The following is a 14737-nucleotide window of genomic DNA, read 5'->3' on the forward strand; positions in this document are numbered from 1 at the left end:
TGGAATTTCTCACTCTTCCTCAAATCCCTTCCTCAGTGTTATCACTTCATATTTCCAGGCTTGGTTCCACCTAACCATTACCTGCCTGGGAAATATCCAAATCTAAGTCTCACAAAACTTTCATTAACTATGGTCAGAAGATCTCTTGGTGGCTAGGGATCCCTAAGCCCCTCTACAATGCAGATAATGATTCCCCACTTCCAGGTCAGAGACACAATATCCATTATAGACCACATTAAGTGGGAGAGAAAAGGACTAACTAACCTTCTTAGTTCTTTCACAGGACTGTACCCTAAACCAGCTGAGACCAAGGGAACGTTTAGGGGCTTAATTTGGGACAGCTAACAAGTCACAGAAAACAGAAAAGCAACAACAAAAAACCCCACATAACTTTTGTCTTCATTGCCTACCCTGGGAGTACTAAAAAACTTCAGGTTACTACATCTCAACACTAATGGGAACAAAAGAGTGGGTCTTCCCAAAACCCAAAGCCTCCAGCACACCCTTGAGCATCCCCAGAAGCCGCCATAACTAACAGCATTTCCCCAGCCACCCCAGTCTTCTAGATTAGCCAAGCTCTCCTCGTTTGCCTCAGTTCTCCCTCGCTGAACCCAAACGCCGCTCGGCTCAAGTCTGGTGCACCCTTATTTTTACAATAGTCACCTTCCCTGAAAAGATTATCTCCTACCCAGCTAAGAACCCTTCCAGGCACTTCCATCTAGTCGTGTTGGGAGAGCCCCAGCCACGGTTACCCTCGGGTTCCAGGTTTGACCCCACCTCACCTCCCGGCAAATGGGCTGGCCTCCGCCGCGGCGCCGTCCCTCTCCCCCGGCCCTTCCCTCTTCAGTGCTGTTCACACAAGCCGCCGGCCTCGCCAACTTCGGGCTCCCAGCCCGCCGGGCCCCCTCCTCAGCGCCCCCGTTAGGCCTGCAGGACCCAGCCTCCTTCTCCCTTCTCCTGTAGTAGGCCTCTCTAACCCTTCGCTGACGCTCACACCCGCCTCTGCTCTCAACCCTGGCCGCTCTCGGTCCCCGGGCGCCTCCGCCCCTGCCCTTGCGGGAGCTATCAGCCCAATACCTGGGGCTCCGTCTCCCACGTCGGGCCCGAACCTGTGTCGAACAGACAAACAGCTGCGGCTCAACCAAACCCTCGTGCCCCTCCTAGCCCTGGGCGGGGGCCCAGCCAATGGCATGATTACCCGCCTACCATCAAGGTGGGATTGTGTGCACTATTCCGCCAATCCTCTGGAGAAAGGCGGGGCTCTTTCGGCTTTGTCATCAACCAGTGCGAGCATGGGACTGGACCGGCGGGATACAGAGAGGGAAATCTTGAAGACGGAAGAGATGAGGAGCCACTAAAGAACTAGACTCTGAGACAGAGGGCGGTACACCATTGACAGGCGTACATATAAACCAATAACATATCGACACCCTCATGACCCCGTCTCTTGACTCATAAACATCTAATCAGGTGAGGGATGGAGGCGGGCCAAAGTGAAACTTTAACCAGTACTGCGAAAACGAAGGACTTGAGTGGCAGGGAAGGCGGGGTTGGAAGAAGCTTTAAGGGAGGTGGCTGCTGACCTTCGCCCCTCCCCGCGGATTTCGCGGGGGCACACTCTAGGGCTCCGTCCTCTGTGACAAATTCGCGGGCGTAAAGGGAAATGCCTCTCTTAAGGACCAGGAGTCTGGGAATTTAAGTAATCCTTACGTCAGTGCTTCCTCCTTTTAGTGGGGCTTGAGAGGACAGTGTTTGGGGTGGCCCTGCAGGTGGTCTGAGATGTTTTTTGGTGGGGTGGGACAATGGTAGGTCCAAGAAGGGGTAGTTTGGGAAGTCATTAGTACCTTTATAATTTTTCATACAGATATTTGATGTTTTGAATCTTATATCAATGTGAATAAAGTATCTTTAGAAAACTTTGCTGTTTGTGATATGCAACCAAAAGGAAAAATGATGAGCTTACTGGGAAATTCAAGTGTCAAGGCAAATTCCCATGGGCCCACTTACAAATATATTGCTGCTCCAAAGCCCCTCCTAAGCCCTCAAAATTCTGGAACCACTGTCTTGTTATGTATATATGGGGTGGGGATTGAGGGGGTGTTTTGGGGAGGGGGAAGATGCAAGTTTGTGGGGAAAGTGAAGCAAGCTTCAGTTTCTCCACCTGTAAAATGGGGGCAATAATTCCCCTCTGCTTACCCTTGGCACTGTTACATCAGATGCCAAAATGGTGTGAGGTGGGTAACTTCGCACATGGAGATAGGAAAAGGTTGAGGGGGACCTGGAACCAGTCAATGGTCATATATACACATTCATACTCTTTCACATCATTCTTTCAGTAAAGTAAATACACAAAAGTAAAGGAAAAAGATAAACCATAAAGCTAGAATTTTTTTTAATGAATTACAAACTGAATTACAAATAATGTTAACACCAACAACACTCAAAGATGAGAGGTGAGAGACAAATCATAAAAAGAAAAAAAGTTTTTTAAACATTTGCATTACAAAACCCCAAGGTATGCTGCACATGGCAACAAAGCCATCCATTCCCACTTTAAAAACATTAATATAACCTGAAATATAAATATAATTATTCATCGTTCTTTTAAAGAAATATTTTTTCCCAATGCCCCCATCCATCACAGCCCTAAAAGTGTCAGCATTCTCAAAATGATGTCTAAACTCTAACTTCCACTCCTATGGGATGGCCTTCAGGGGAAGATTGGACCTAGCACCTTTAGAACTAAGAATCTTAAAAAGAAGAGAAAAAATTCAGACATCTTTCACTTGCCTCATAAGGCTATGTTGAAGCACAATCCCTGTCCCAGGGCCTCCCAGTCACGTCTTGCCCATAAGAGGGACAGACAAGGGGACTAGAGATAATCATTTCTACTGCAGCCCCACCAGGACTGCAGAGAAGACAGGAGTCTTGAGTCTCCCCAATGTTTGGTGAGATGAAACACTAAAACTAGGGTATAAACTGGTTGGATCTATTTTTTAACCTAATTCTTTAAAACAGGCCCTTCCCTTTGTTTTTGTTTTTCTTGGTTTTCAAAAGTTCCAACTTAGCCTCCTGCTATCAGTTGGCCTTACACACAGTGGCTGCAGGAGGCTTGGGGGTCTCTGTCATCCCAAACCCAGGAAATAAGAATAATGGGGCTTTCAGAGACTGAGATGGCAAACCCTACCTGGGGGGAAGGGAAAGAGTCAGTTTTTGTTTTTTTTGTTTTTTTTTAAATACCAGCCCTCCTCATCAATGACCAAGCTGAGGAGGAGAGGGTGGTGGAGGCTGACTTAAGTGCATCTAATACTGAAGATCCCTTTTCATTTTCACCTATATCTCCCCTCTCCCCTCTGCATCCCCAGAGCTGGCTGCCTAAGAGAAGGTGAATGTTAAAGGCAGCCAGACAAGATCAGAAGGGAACTAGCCTAGGGCTAAGCCAGATCAGGCTCGGAGTGGAGGCGAGGGTGAGACTGGGGGTAAACGGCCTGGGGAAGAACATCAGAGTCGAAGATGCGGTACTGGCTTAGTCACATCCTGGAAGAAAGGATGAGCCAGAGCTGCCTTTGCCGAAATCCGCTTGTTGGGGTCGTAGTGCAGCATTTGCTGGAGGGAGAGATGTATGCTGACTTCAGTGATGCGATAGTGAACTAAATGGGTCTTCTGAGAAATCAGGAAACCAGAATTCCTTTAACCCAAGGCTGAGTTCCCATTTCTCTCCTCCCTGTATCTGAGTGCCAGCAGGGAGAAAGAAGAAGAGCCAAGGGAAACACCAAGACCCAGAGTCTAGAATCTCATTATTCTTTCACTCTGGACAACCCTGCCCTGGGGGAGTGAATGAGAAGAAATGGGTGCCCACCCCAACTCTCACCGATAACAAGCTCCTTCCATCTTCGTCCAGGGGAGGCACGACTTTGCTGAAATCTTGCCGGGCCCACTTGGGGAAACTTGGCTTATAATCAGGCATAGAAGTAACTCCTGGCCAAACCACCTCATCTGGGGTCCCCAGAGTCCGAAAGATCCGGAAGAGTTGATCAATCTCAGAATCTCCAGGGAATAGGGCCCGGCGAGTCACCTGAAAATGGGGAAAGAGGAAAGGCCAAGACCCGCAATGACATCAGTCAAATCTGCCCCTGTACAACAGAGGTTCCCACAGGCAGTGAAGGTCAGCTGGGCCCCATGACTCCCTCCCCAGGGCCTTTCATGGGGTTAGTCACACAGAGCCTGAGACAATGAAATCCCTTCATTTGTCTCCTCGCCCCCTCCTTCCTTCCCCCAACCATGGTTTTGCAGATTCCCCAAGGCTGGGTGGGGCTGAATGTCTGGGGTGCCACTGACATGTAGCAAAGGGATCCCAAGCCACTCACGGGGTGTGGGGTAGACACTGCAGTCATCCCCCCTCCTTGTGATGCAGCCACTTCTAGATAGGAGCACAGCGGGCAGAGACTGTGTCTTCCATTTCTTCTGTGTTCCCCACAGCACATAGCATGGTGCTGGGTACACACTAGGTGCTTAACAAATATTGTTTGGTGAATTGAGAGAGGAATATGGGCAACTGTAAGCTAATGCACTGGGGGATAAATGCACATTATATATATAAGCTAGTGGTCTCCAAGCCCCCAGTTATAACCCAGATAAAGGACCATAAAACATGTTGTTGATTTGATTTGAAAACTCAGCCCATTCCACTGCTGTATTAAAGGGAATGAGAGCTTCTATATATGGCTAGCCTCAGGAATCCTTCAATTGGGAAAGCCAGTGATTGAGGGGGAACATGCTCTAAGTTCACAGCTTAAATAAAAGATGTGGATAAGGTGAACACAGTTGGTTTCCTACATTACCGGCACCCTATGGTAAGGTCTACAGGCCAAATGAAGGGAACACTAAATGGAACTCATTCTCCCAAATATATACAGACTAAAGCTAAAATAGTTGCAGAAATAATTTAGCTCAATTCAGCAATAAGAGATATATAGTGGAGGACAAGAATCCTGTCCTTTCCCCACCACCCACCTTGGTGCTACTCTAAAGAAAAAACCCTGCGATAACAGAAGGGCGACGGCTCTGAGCCAAGAAACAGAGCTGTTGTTCTTGAATATAGGGAGGAGTGGGCTGGCTGGAACTTGGGCATGCCTCCATACCATCTCAGCAAAGATGCAGCCCAGGCTCCAGATGTCCACAGCTGTAGAGTAATATTTGCAGCCCAGAAGGATTTCAGGAGCTCGGTACCACAGGGTCACCACCTGGGGACAAAAGTAGGAAGAGGTCATGGAGATTCCCATATCTTAGCTCCTCAACACTACTCTGCCCTGAGCCTCTTAACAAGCAGTTTCTTTCCCTCCAACCGTCCCTTCCCTCTGATTTCCCCTAAGTAAAATAACTATATACAACTTCTTGGCCCAGAGTTAGCCTAGCCTATGGCTCTAGGGACCACATTTTCTGAATCTCCAATTTGTAACCTTCCTGGAAAACTTGATACAAGTGTTCATAATTTTAATGGTGTACCACCCAGCTCTCCTGGCGTGCTACCATGCTATCTCTCAAAGCCCAGTTAGCCTCACAGTATAAACTCTGCATATCTAAGACCTCCTGGGGTGTCAGAATACTTTCCATCTAGTGAGGGAGAGACTCCTGGCCAAATATGTTTAGTCACTTTGTTAATGTCCTTGTTAATACCTCCCAGGAAGTTCAAAGAGGGAATGCAGAGGGACTCACCTCATGGGTGTAAGTACGAACAGGGACTCCAAAGGCTCTGGCTAGTCCGAAGTCTGCAAGCTTGATGGCCCCCTCTGCATTGATAAGCAGATTCTGAGGCTTGAGGTCTCGGTGTAGGACCCGATGAGAATGGCAGAAAGCAAGGCCTTGGAGCAGCTGGAACAGATAGCTCTGCCAAGGGAGAGAGAGAGGACTATGCCCCTCCATTACAGGGAGCAGACTGGGGGCTGCTCTGCACTTCCAAAGCTCCACTAAAGCCTTTTACTATGTTAGATTATTATTACTCCTCTACAAGCAGTTTCTCCCATTAGACTATCAGTCAAGTGAGGATAAGGACCATTTCTTACATAGTTTTGTGTCTCTTTTCCAAATCCTTTGCCTAGCACATTAAAGGTGCTCAATAAATGTGCATTGAATAAACATTTGTTGACAGATTAAAAGTAGCTCTGGCTGTAAAGAGTCCAGACAATAGAGCCTCACTGGCTATGTCTCCCACCAAACAGGTACAAGGGTTTTTTGAAGGAATCTACCAAGTGCCCTCAAGTCCCTTTATCTGAGTTTCATCTGACCTTCTACCTGAGCTGCTAAGTTGACTCACTTCTTTGAGTTTCAACTTCTTTGATTCTCCTACCCAGCCCTAGGGTTAATAAGCATAATGAGCAGTGCAAGAGCCACAAAAGAAAGGTTGTGTGTGTGTGTGTGTAGGGGATGAGGGCTGGGAAGGAAACCAAGATCACAAATCATCACTCAGTCTGAATTGCTTGCCTTCAGAACCCCCACAACATGCCCATGTTGGGGAAGAACTGGTGAGAAGGATTACCTTGATGAGGGGAAGAGGAATGCCAGTGAGAGCAGAGGCATCCATGAATTTCTTGAGATCTTGGTGCAGAAACTCAAAAACCAGGTAGAGCTTGTTTTCTGTGTGGATGACATCCAGTAACCTAGGGAAGGGAGGTCCGGGAATGGAGGTGAGAGAAATAACTAGACTATACAGACAGCACACATCCTCATTTACTGTCAGAGCACTTCCTGGATACATGCATACTTACTTGACAATATTAGGGTGGTTAAGCTCCTTAAGCAGAGAAATCTCTCTTATGGCCGTACTGGGTACACCCTCAGTCTCACTTGGAGAAGTTGGGAAAACAGAGACAGAAGTGTGGTTACAAATATTCTTTTTCCCCCAGGCCAGTGATTCTTTCCCAAGAAGACAACACCCTAGCATCCCCTAGGAGGGTGAGAGATGGGAAAAAGTGCTGTTCGAGTTAGTTCATTTGTGAACAGTGAATGGCTTTTGGACACATTAAGGTCATTATTTCTTTTTTGCCCTGGGGTAGCTAAGTAAAGCCTCCTGGTGAAGGTGAAGAAGAGAAGGTAACAGGAATATTAAAAAAAAAAGGCAGTAACAGCACCCAGCCTCCCTAGGGCGGCCAGTGAGGCTCAACTGCCATTCTTTTGAAAGAAGGGAGAGAATTCTATGAGGGTGGGGTTGGGGCAGTGAGGAGGGCGCTTCATTCAGAAAGGTGCTCTTCACTGGTTCCCTCAAAACTCTACTCCATGGGAAGCCCTGGATCCCCATCTCGGAGGCTTCCTTCCTCTTCCTGAGTGCACATTTGAGGTTAGTACCCCGCTTTGGGAAGGAAGCTTCCCATGGATTCTACACTACCCTACACTCTCCATAGGGAAACCCTCTACTGTCCTTCAACCCACCTCTTCACTTCAAAAGAAGTCCCTCCCTGCTACCTTCCGCTCCCTGGACGGCTACCCGCTTGTTGGAGTGGGGGTGGGGGCAATCAAGGAGCCCCCGAGTTTAGGAGTCCTGGGTACAGAGGCCACTCACGTGTCCAGGCGAATTTTTTTAAGCGCCACCACTTCTCCCGTCACTTTGTTTTTGGCTTTGTACACAACTCCGTACGTGCCCTCTCCGATCTTTTCCACTTTCTGGAAGTTCTCCATGAAGCCCGCTAGCGAGTCGGGTCAGCCTGGCCCTGGAGCGGAGGCCTGGGACCCCTGCAGAAAGCGGGCCACGGTTCTCGCGGGGGGGAGGAGGGGAAACAGGGCCCAGCGACTCGGCCCCGGGTCGGGATGGAACGCAGCGTCTCTCTCACTCTTGTCAATTTCCCCAACTTGAAACAATGTTGCCGCCTCCCCTCCAGTTCCCTACCGCCACCAGAGGCCCCGCCCCTCCTTCCCGCGTTTCCCTGGCCCCGCCCCCACATCTCCCTATTGGTCAACGTAAGAGCGGGTGGGACGAGCCTAGCTCCCCGCGCTTCAAAATGGCCCAGCCCCACGTAAGTTCGGTTCTGAGGAGTAAAATGACAAGCTTCCACCCCGGTCGGGAAGCTGAGCATCTTTTCCCAAGTACCTGATTTGGGCTCGAGTTTCCTACAAGTCATGAATCAGTAAGGATTTCCTGATCTCTAACTCGCCGTTTTCACTATCCCTAGAGAAGAATGTATCGACCTAAAATTAAATTCCGCCTGGCCCAGGGAGCCTCCTGTGAAAAGCAGGAAGCAGGAAATCTCATTGTAAAGGTTTCCTGGGCCTCGAAGGAATCGTTGTCTCCAACTCTCAATACTCTGATACTCTCTTTTTGGATGCAGCCTGCCCTGATACTGTTTCTTTTTGAGAGATTCCTGGCTTAATTCAAAAGCAGATTAGCTCACTCCCATGATTACGTGTAATGTAGCTGCCGTTCAGTTAATTCTTTCCCAATCAAGTTGAGAGTGATCCGGTGAAACCAGAATTGTCATTGAGTAACAAGACGCCCAGGACCAGGATCGCTTGTCCGTTCTGCGTTTTTCCAGTCCTCTGCCCCTCCCAAGCCTCTTCTGGAGGGAGAGGAGGAAGGGCTATGCAAATGAGCACCGATCTCTTATATAGGGGCTTGTCTCAGCTCCCACCCCTCCAGCGCCTTTGCTTACTGGAAGGGAAAGCAGGATGGATCTGGTGCTGGGAAAATACCTTCTTGAGGCTGTGATGGGTATTCTTCTGTCTGTGAGGGCCACAGAAGGTGCGTGTGGGGTGTGTGGCCATGAAACAAATGTGAATTTAGGTTTGCACACCTGATCTGGTTTTCCCCCTCCTAATGGGAGATAAAATCAATACTTTGTGCTTCTCTCACCTAAATTCCCTCCCCACATGGAGAGTTGGGACTGAGGCAGAAAATAATCCCATCTGCTTGGAAGGACAAGAGGACAGTGGGTCTTTGTGTCTCTAATTCTGAGGTCCCCTAGGACAGTGAGCTGGAGCAGGAGCTTCGAGGTGGTGAAATGAGCTGGAGACTCAGGAAATGTCTTGGGCACTTGGTGTAGGGTATATGTAAAGTGAGGATTAAGAAAATGTGGTCCTGGACAAGAAGGGTAAAGAGGCACCACCTCCCCTGTTTGAGATGGGACAGCTCAGGCATTTGTTCTGGGGCTGGAAGAGACATGCAGAGGGGTCTCAGCTGAGTATCACATGAAAGGGCTCTGGGGGACTGGGGCCTCATGACAGGAGCAAGGGGTGATGAGAGGGTCTGGAATGTCCCATGCTGCTCTGAGGAGAGCTGGTTGGGAGTGAGAAAGACTAGGGCATCTTGTGATTCTTTGGCTCTAGTGGTGGGATGCTGAATGAGATGACTCCAGATCCTCCCCCAGCTGACTCAACTCTGTTTCCAGTACACATTAGTACTATAGCAAGGATAGTTTCTGCCGTACTGAATTATATACATCATATCCCAGTCTCCCTCTTCTCTTTCTAGATCCCTGGACTCACAGACTTCTAGGAAGTTGTCCTTCATCTGATGTCCCTCATTCATGCTGCAGTTTCAAGTCTTTTTCTTTTACCGTTCCTTAACATAGTCTGGAAAATTCTGTTCATACTTGTCCACCTGGAGCTCTTAAAAGATTGTGTTTACTTTTTGGATCCTGATTTTTAAAATCTTTTAGATATTCATGAAATTTTATATGGACCAGGCTTGATAATTTTGTTAGTGTGAAGTAATACTGTGCCTATTCAAGAAAATATTTAGATTGTTTTTTACAGATACGTGCTGAATTTGTAGGGTTAAAATTACAAAATGTCTGGAATTTGCTCTTACTACTTTAGCCAAAAACAAACAACAAAAGAGAGAGAAGAAAGCACATGTGGCAAAATGTTGATAGCTGTTAGGTCTGGAGATCCATCATATCCCTTTTACTCAGACCTCTCTCTCAGTTGGTTAGAATAATTTTGTTTGCTCTTCCTCCACCCCCGACATCTGCCTGCCTCTGACCCATCTTCCTCACTGTTCACCATAGTGATCCTTCTAAAACACAAATCCAGTTGTATCCAAAAACTTCTAAAGTATGAAGTTTGTGGTATATAAATTATTTCTCAATAAAACAAACAAAAATCTTCTGAGGTAGCCTTGCCTACAGGATAAAAGCCAAACTCCTTTGCCTGGCACTCAAAGCCCCCAAACCCCTCTTCTTGGCTTCATCTCTCATAGTGTGCCATCAACCACATTGCTAGCAATCCCTTGTCATGCCACTTGCTTCCCTGCCTCCACGCATCTGCTCATGCTGGGCCTTCTGCCTAGAGTGCTTTATCCCAAAGGCCAACTAACTGAGGTCTTTTCCAGTCTGCTATAGTGGGACTAATCTGTTTAGTCTGTCATTTTGTTGCATTTTGTGCATGTTTGTTGTGCCTTATATTAAACAATGCCTTGAATTATAGCAATTTATGTATATGTCTATTTCCTGTACTTTCCCTTGAATCCTTTCAGGGCCATGTCTTATTCATTTCTTAAAATCTTTTATACCAAGCACAGTGCCTGGTACATGGTGGGTATTCGGTAAATTAAAATGCACTTTGAATGTGAGAATGAGCAGGGTGACATGGGACAGTGTTATCCCCTGACAAGGGACTAAGTGATTATCCTAAGGCCCTCATGGTACCTTCCCTTTAGGACCCAGAGACCCAGATTGGCTTGGTGTCTCAAGGCAGCTCAGAACAAAAGCCTGGAACAGGCAGCTGTATCCAGAGTGGAAAAAAACCCCAAGGGTCTGATTGCTGGAGAGGTGAGAACTGGCAATTTCTAGGAAGGGTGGAATGGGATGGGGAGAAGGGCAAGAACTGGGTTGACTGTAGCTTGAGAAGATATGAAGGGGGAAAGGTATATGAAGAGGGGAAGGCAAGGAATCCCAGCTAATGATGCAGCTGCCCGTCACAGGTGACCAGGTGGCCCTGAAGGTCAGTAATGATGGGCCTACATTAGTCGGGGCAAATGCCTCCTTCTCCATTGCTCTGCACTTCCCTAAAAGCCAAAAGAATGTGCCAGATGGGCAGGTCATCTGGGCCAACACCACCATCATCAATGGTGAGTACCTCCCTAGCCCAGGCCCTCATTCCTAGGGCTTAGACTCCCTGGAATCCCTAATGAGCTCAGGGAATGCTCCCTTCCTTCTTTAGTTTTTTTTCCAACAAATTATACATGCATTAGATATCCACTGTAGAAAAATTATAAAACACAGAAAAAGCAAAAAGAAAAAATTATAGTTCCTAGAATGGATGATAGAAGACCCAGGGGTTGAAGGACCTAGAAGTTGGACAGACTTGGATTTAAATGTTATTAGTACATGACCTTGGGCAGGTTAGTTATATTGTGCTTCCATTTCTCTATCTATAGAATGGCAGTGATACCTACCCACCTTGGAAGGTTGTTTTAAGGATTAAAATGTAATATATAAATGATTTAGCATAATGCCTGCCTTAGCCTATATTGAGTAAAGGCTCAATAAATATTAGCTGGTGCTGATATTTTTATCCTACAAGCTAGGGAAAGTCACTCTAAACATTTTGATATGTGATCTTCCACTCTCTTTCCTAAGTATATACATAGGAGTCTTTAACTGCAGTTTCCATTCTCCCCTTGACCACTCCAAATGGATTGTACCAAAGGGAATGTAATTTGTAACTAGGGAGTATTCCCTGAGCCCCTCTCTGGGGCTGTTAGGAGTTTGGGTGTATAAAGAGGAATACCAGGATTTGAAGGTGGCTCTGTATTTCTTTTTCAGGGAGCCAGGTGTGGGGAGGACAGCCAGTGTACCCCCAGGACCCTGATGATGCCTGCATCTTCCCTGATGTGGGAGCTTGCCCATCTGGTCCCTGATCTCAGAGGAGAAACTTTATGTCTGGAAGACATGGGGTGAGGACTTCCTTCTGTGAACTGTTATCCACAGTTGGATTCACCTCTTCCTACCTTACCCTTTCTTTTTGGTCCCACCCCTTAAGCTCTGTGAGCTCTCTAATCTTCATCACCCCCCTGACCCGCCCCAGATCATTCCTCAGACTCCATTATAATTCTTCCAGGGAGCCCTTCCCCAGTTATAGTCCCATCCCATGGAACCCCTCATCAGGACCCCTTTTCTGCCCCATATCACAAATGCCCTGTGAAATAGCCATCCCCAGCACATCTCCTGACCCTCCTCCTCGGGTGCCTAGCCTCTAATCCTCCCCCTAAGCACCCTCTGAGCAATAACCCCCACCCTCCTTTTCTTTCCAAAATCCTCAGGCCAATACTGGCAAGTGCTCGGGGGCCCAGTGTCGGGGCTGAGCATTGGGACTAGCACAGCAGGGCTGGGCACACACACCATGGAAGTGACTGTCTATCACCACAGGGGGGCTCAGAGCTACGTGCCCCTTGCTCACTCCCACTCAGCATTTACATTACTGGTAAGGATTTAGGAAGGCACAAGGCCAGTTGCAGGGCAGGAGGTGGGGAGGCTTGGCTAGACTGGCAAGGGGAAAGGAGAACAGGAAGACATAGGCAGAGAAATGTGGGGCTTGGAGTCGGTGAAGGGTCAGTCATGTTGGGTTGGGAGGGTCTGGCTGTGAAAGAAGAACCTGTAGCCCAGGCATGGTTCTGAACTTTTCTGGCTCCAATCCCAGACCAGGTGCCTTTCTCTGTGAGTGTGTCCCAGGTGCAGGCTGTGGATGGAGAGAACACTTCCTGAGAAATCAACCTTTAACCTTTGCCCTCCAGCTCCATGATCCCAGTGACTATTTGACTGGGGCTGACCTCTCCTACACCTGGGACTTTGGAGACAGTACTGGGACCCTGATCTATCAGGCACTTTTGGTCACTCACACTTACCTAGAGTCTAGCCCAGTCACTGCCTGGGTGGTGCTGCAGGCTGCCTTTTCTCTCACCTCCTGTGGCTCCTCCCCAGTTCCAGGTACCACAGATTGGCATGTACCAACTGCAGGGGCCCCTGGCACCACAGCCAGGCAAGTGCCTACTGCAGAAGTCATAGGTACTATACCTGTTCAGGTGCCAACCTCAGAGGTCACAGGCACCACCCTTGCAGAAATGCCGACTGCAGAGCCCTCTGAAACCACAGTCACACCAGTAATGACTACAGAATTGCTGGGTCCCACAGATGGAGAGGTGCCCACCCTTGAGCTGCAGAGTCCAGTTTCCAGCCCATTCATGCCTACAGAAGGTAAAGCCGGTAAGAGGTTCAGTGGGGAGAGGGGCACTTTTGTTACTACTCTATAGAGCTAAAGACTTACCCAGGCTACAGATGTTACCCAATCTTTTGCATAGCAGTGGGGTCCCCTCAGAGCCCTCACTGGTTTTAAAGCCCTCAAGTCTCTCTTAATGACATGAAATAGATCTGGAGTTCAAAAAACCAGAGTCTAACCCTAGGCCTTGGGGAGAGAGCTTGTTGCTTCTCTATCCTTGAGGAGAGCTGTTCCTTGAGGGGAAAGCCAGGGAACAGACTGTGGTTTACATATTTGTATCTCATTTCTCTTGAAGTGCAAATGCATAGAAGTGTTTCCCAGAGTCTGACATCATTTTCCACCCCTGGATTCCCATTCCAAAGCAGGTCAACCTGGGATTGTAGTAGAAACACTGAAAAGGGAAGAATGAGAAAGTGATACTTAAGTGAGTTAACATATGTCCAGTGTCTAGCCCAGGATCTGGCACAGTGTAGGGTGTGATCAATATTTTGGATTTTTTAAAACTGCAACTCTACCCTTAACCATATGACTCTGGGGAAGTCATTTCTCCCTCTGGGCCTCAGTTTCCTAATCTATGGGATTTCTAAGGTCTTGTCTGATTCCAAGCCTGGATCCAGTAGCTCTGGCTGCTGTAGGGAGGCTTGTGCTGTCTTGGGCTGATCAGTGGCAGCATGCCTTGGAAGGAGTTACTCACCTGGACCAGAATATCTTAATCCCAGGGTTTTATTTGATGTTACAGGGATGGGATGAGACTGGGGAAGCAGCCCTACGGTTTTCCTGTCTTGGACCTTTGGGGAGGCCTGGGAGAGGAGCCCAACCTTAAAATCTTACAACCTTACAGAGGGCATTGAGAGCGCTGTGATTCTGCATTGCTATGCTGTCCAGCAAAGGGGATGCATTTGAGCTGACTGTCCTGCCAAGGTGGGTGAGTGTCCCACTGTTGCTGAGAACTCTTGGGTTGACTGCTGCACTGCTCTCTGGTGCCTAGTGTCTCTTCCCAGACCCCCTAACATAAGCTGACTCCTCTCCCAGGCTGCCCAAGGAAGCCTGTATGGACATCTCATCACCAGGTGCCAGCCCCCTTGCCAACGTCTGTGTCAGCCTGTGCTACCCAGTCCAGCTTGCCAGCTGGTTCTGTACCAGATACTGAAGGGTGGCTCAGGAACCTACTGCCTCAATGTGTCTTTGGCTGATGCCAACAGTCTGGCAATGGTCAGTACCCAGCTTGTCATGCCCAGTAGGTACTTATTTGGACAAGAGCTAGGATGACATGGGCATGTGGGTTGTCTGGCAGGGAGCAGACTGACAGCAGCTGTGCCTGGGTTCTGCTCCCAGGTCAGGAAGCAGGCCCTTGGCAAGCTCCCATCTGTGGTCATCTTGCTGGTGTTGATAGTGATGGTGCTGGCATCTCTGGTATACAGGTGAGGGCCCCCACACCCAGCTCTCACCCCTTCTCCCTTGTTACCAGCACTCACTCTTCCTCAGGGGGAGAAGGAGATGCACTCCCTTTGAGGATGCCTGGTGTCCGACAGAA

General features: G+C 48.3%; 1 protein-coding gene across 3 annotated transcripts; it reads right to left on the reverse strand.

Annotated features, from left to right (window-relative positions):
- Positions 1–2362: 2362 nt before the first annotated feature.
- Positions 2363–7898, reverse strand: CDK2 (cyclin dependent kinase 2). 3 transcript variants are annotated; one of them, XM_036918316.2, is made up of 8 exons: positions 7556–7898; positions 6765–6842; positions 6536–6656; positions 5716–5886; positions 5142–5243; positions 4368–4511; positions 3872–4075; positions 2363–3606 (listed from the first exon to the last, which is right to left on the reverse strand). In XM_036918316.2, exons 1-8 carry the CDS (start codon positions 7669–7671, stop codon positions 3502–3504), a joined length of 1041 nt encoding a protein of 346 aa, XP_036774211.1. In that variant the 5' UTR covers positions 7672–7898; the 3' UTR covers positions 2363–3501. The 3 variants fall into 3 exon arrangements, with proteins under 3 accessions (XP_036774211.1, XP_036774212.1, XP_036774213.1); XM_036918317.2 differs by lacking the exon at positions 4368–4511; XM_036918318.2 differs by lacking the exon at positions 2363–3606 and having other exon boundaries at positions 4368–4420.
- Between the last annotated feature and the right edge of the window lie 6839 nt (positions 7899–14737).

This window comes from Manis pentadactyla, chromosome 9 (assembly GCF_030020395.1).
Source record: "Manis pentadactyla isolate mManPen7 chromosome 9, mManPen7.hap1, whole genome shotgun sequence".
Lineage (NCBI taxonomy): Eukaryota > Metazoa > Chordata > Mammalia > Pholidota > Manidae > Manis > Manis pentadactyla.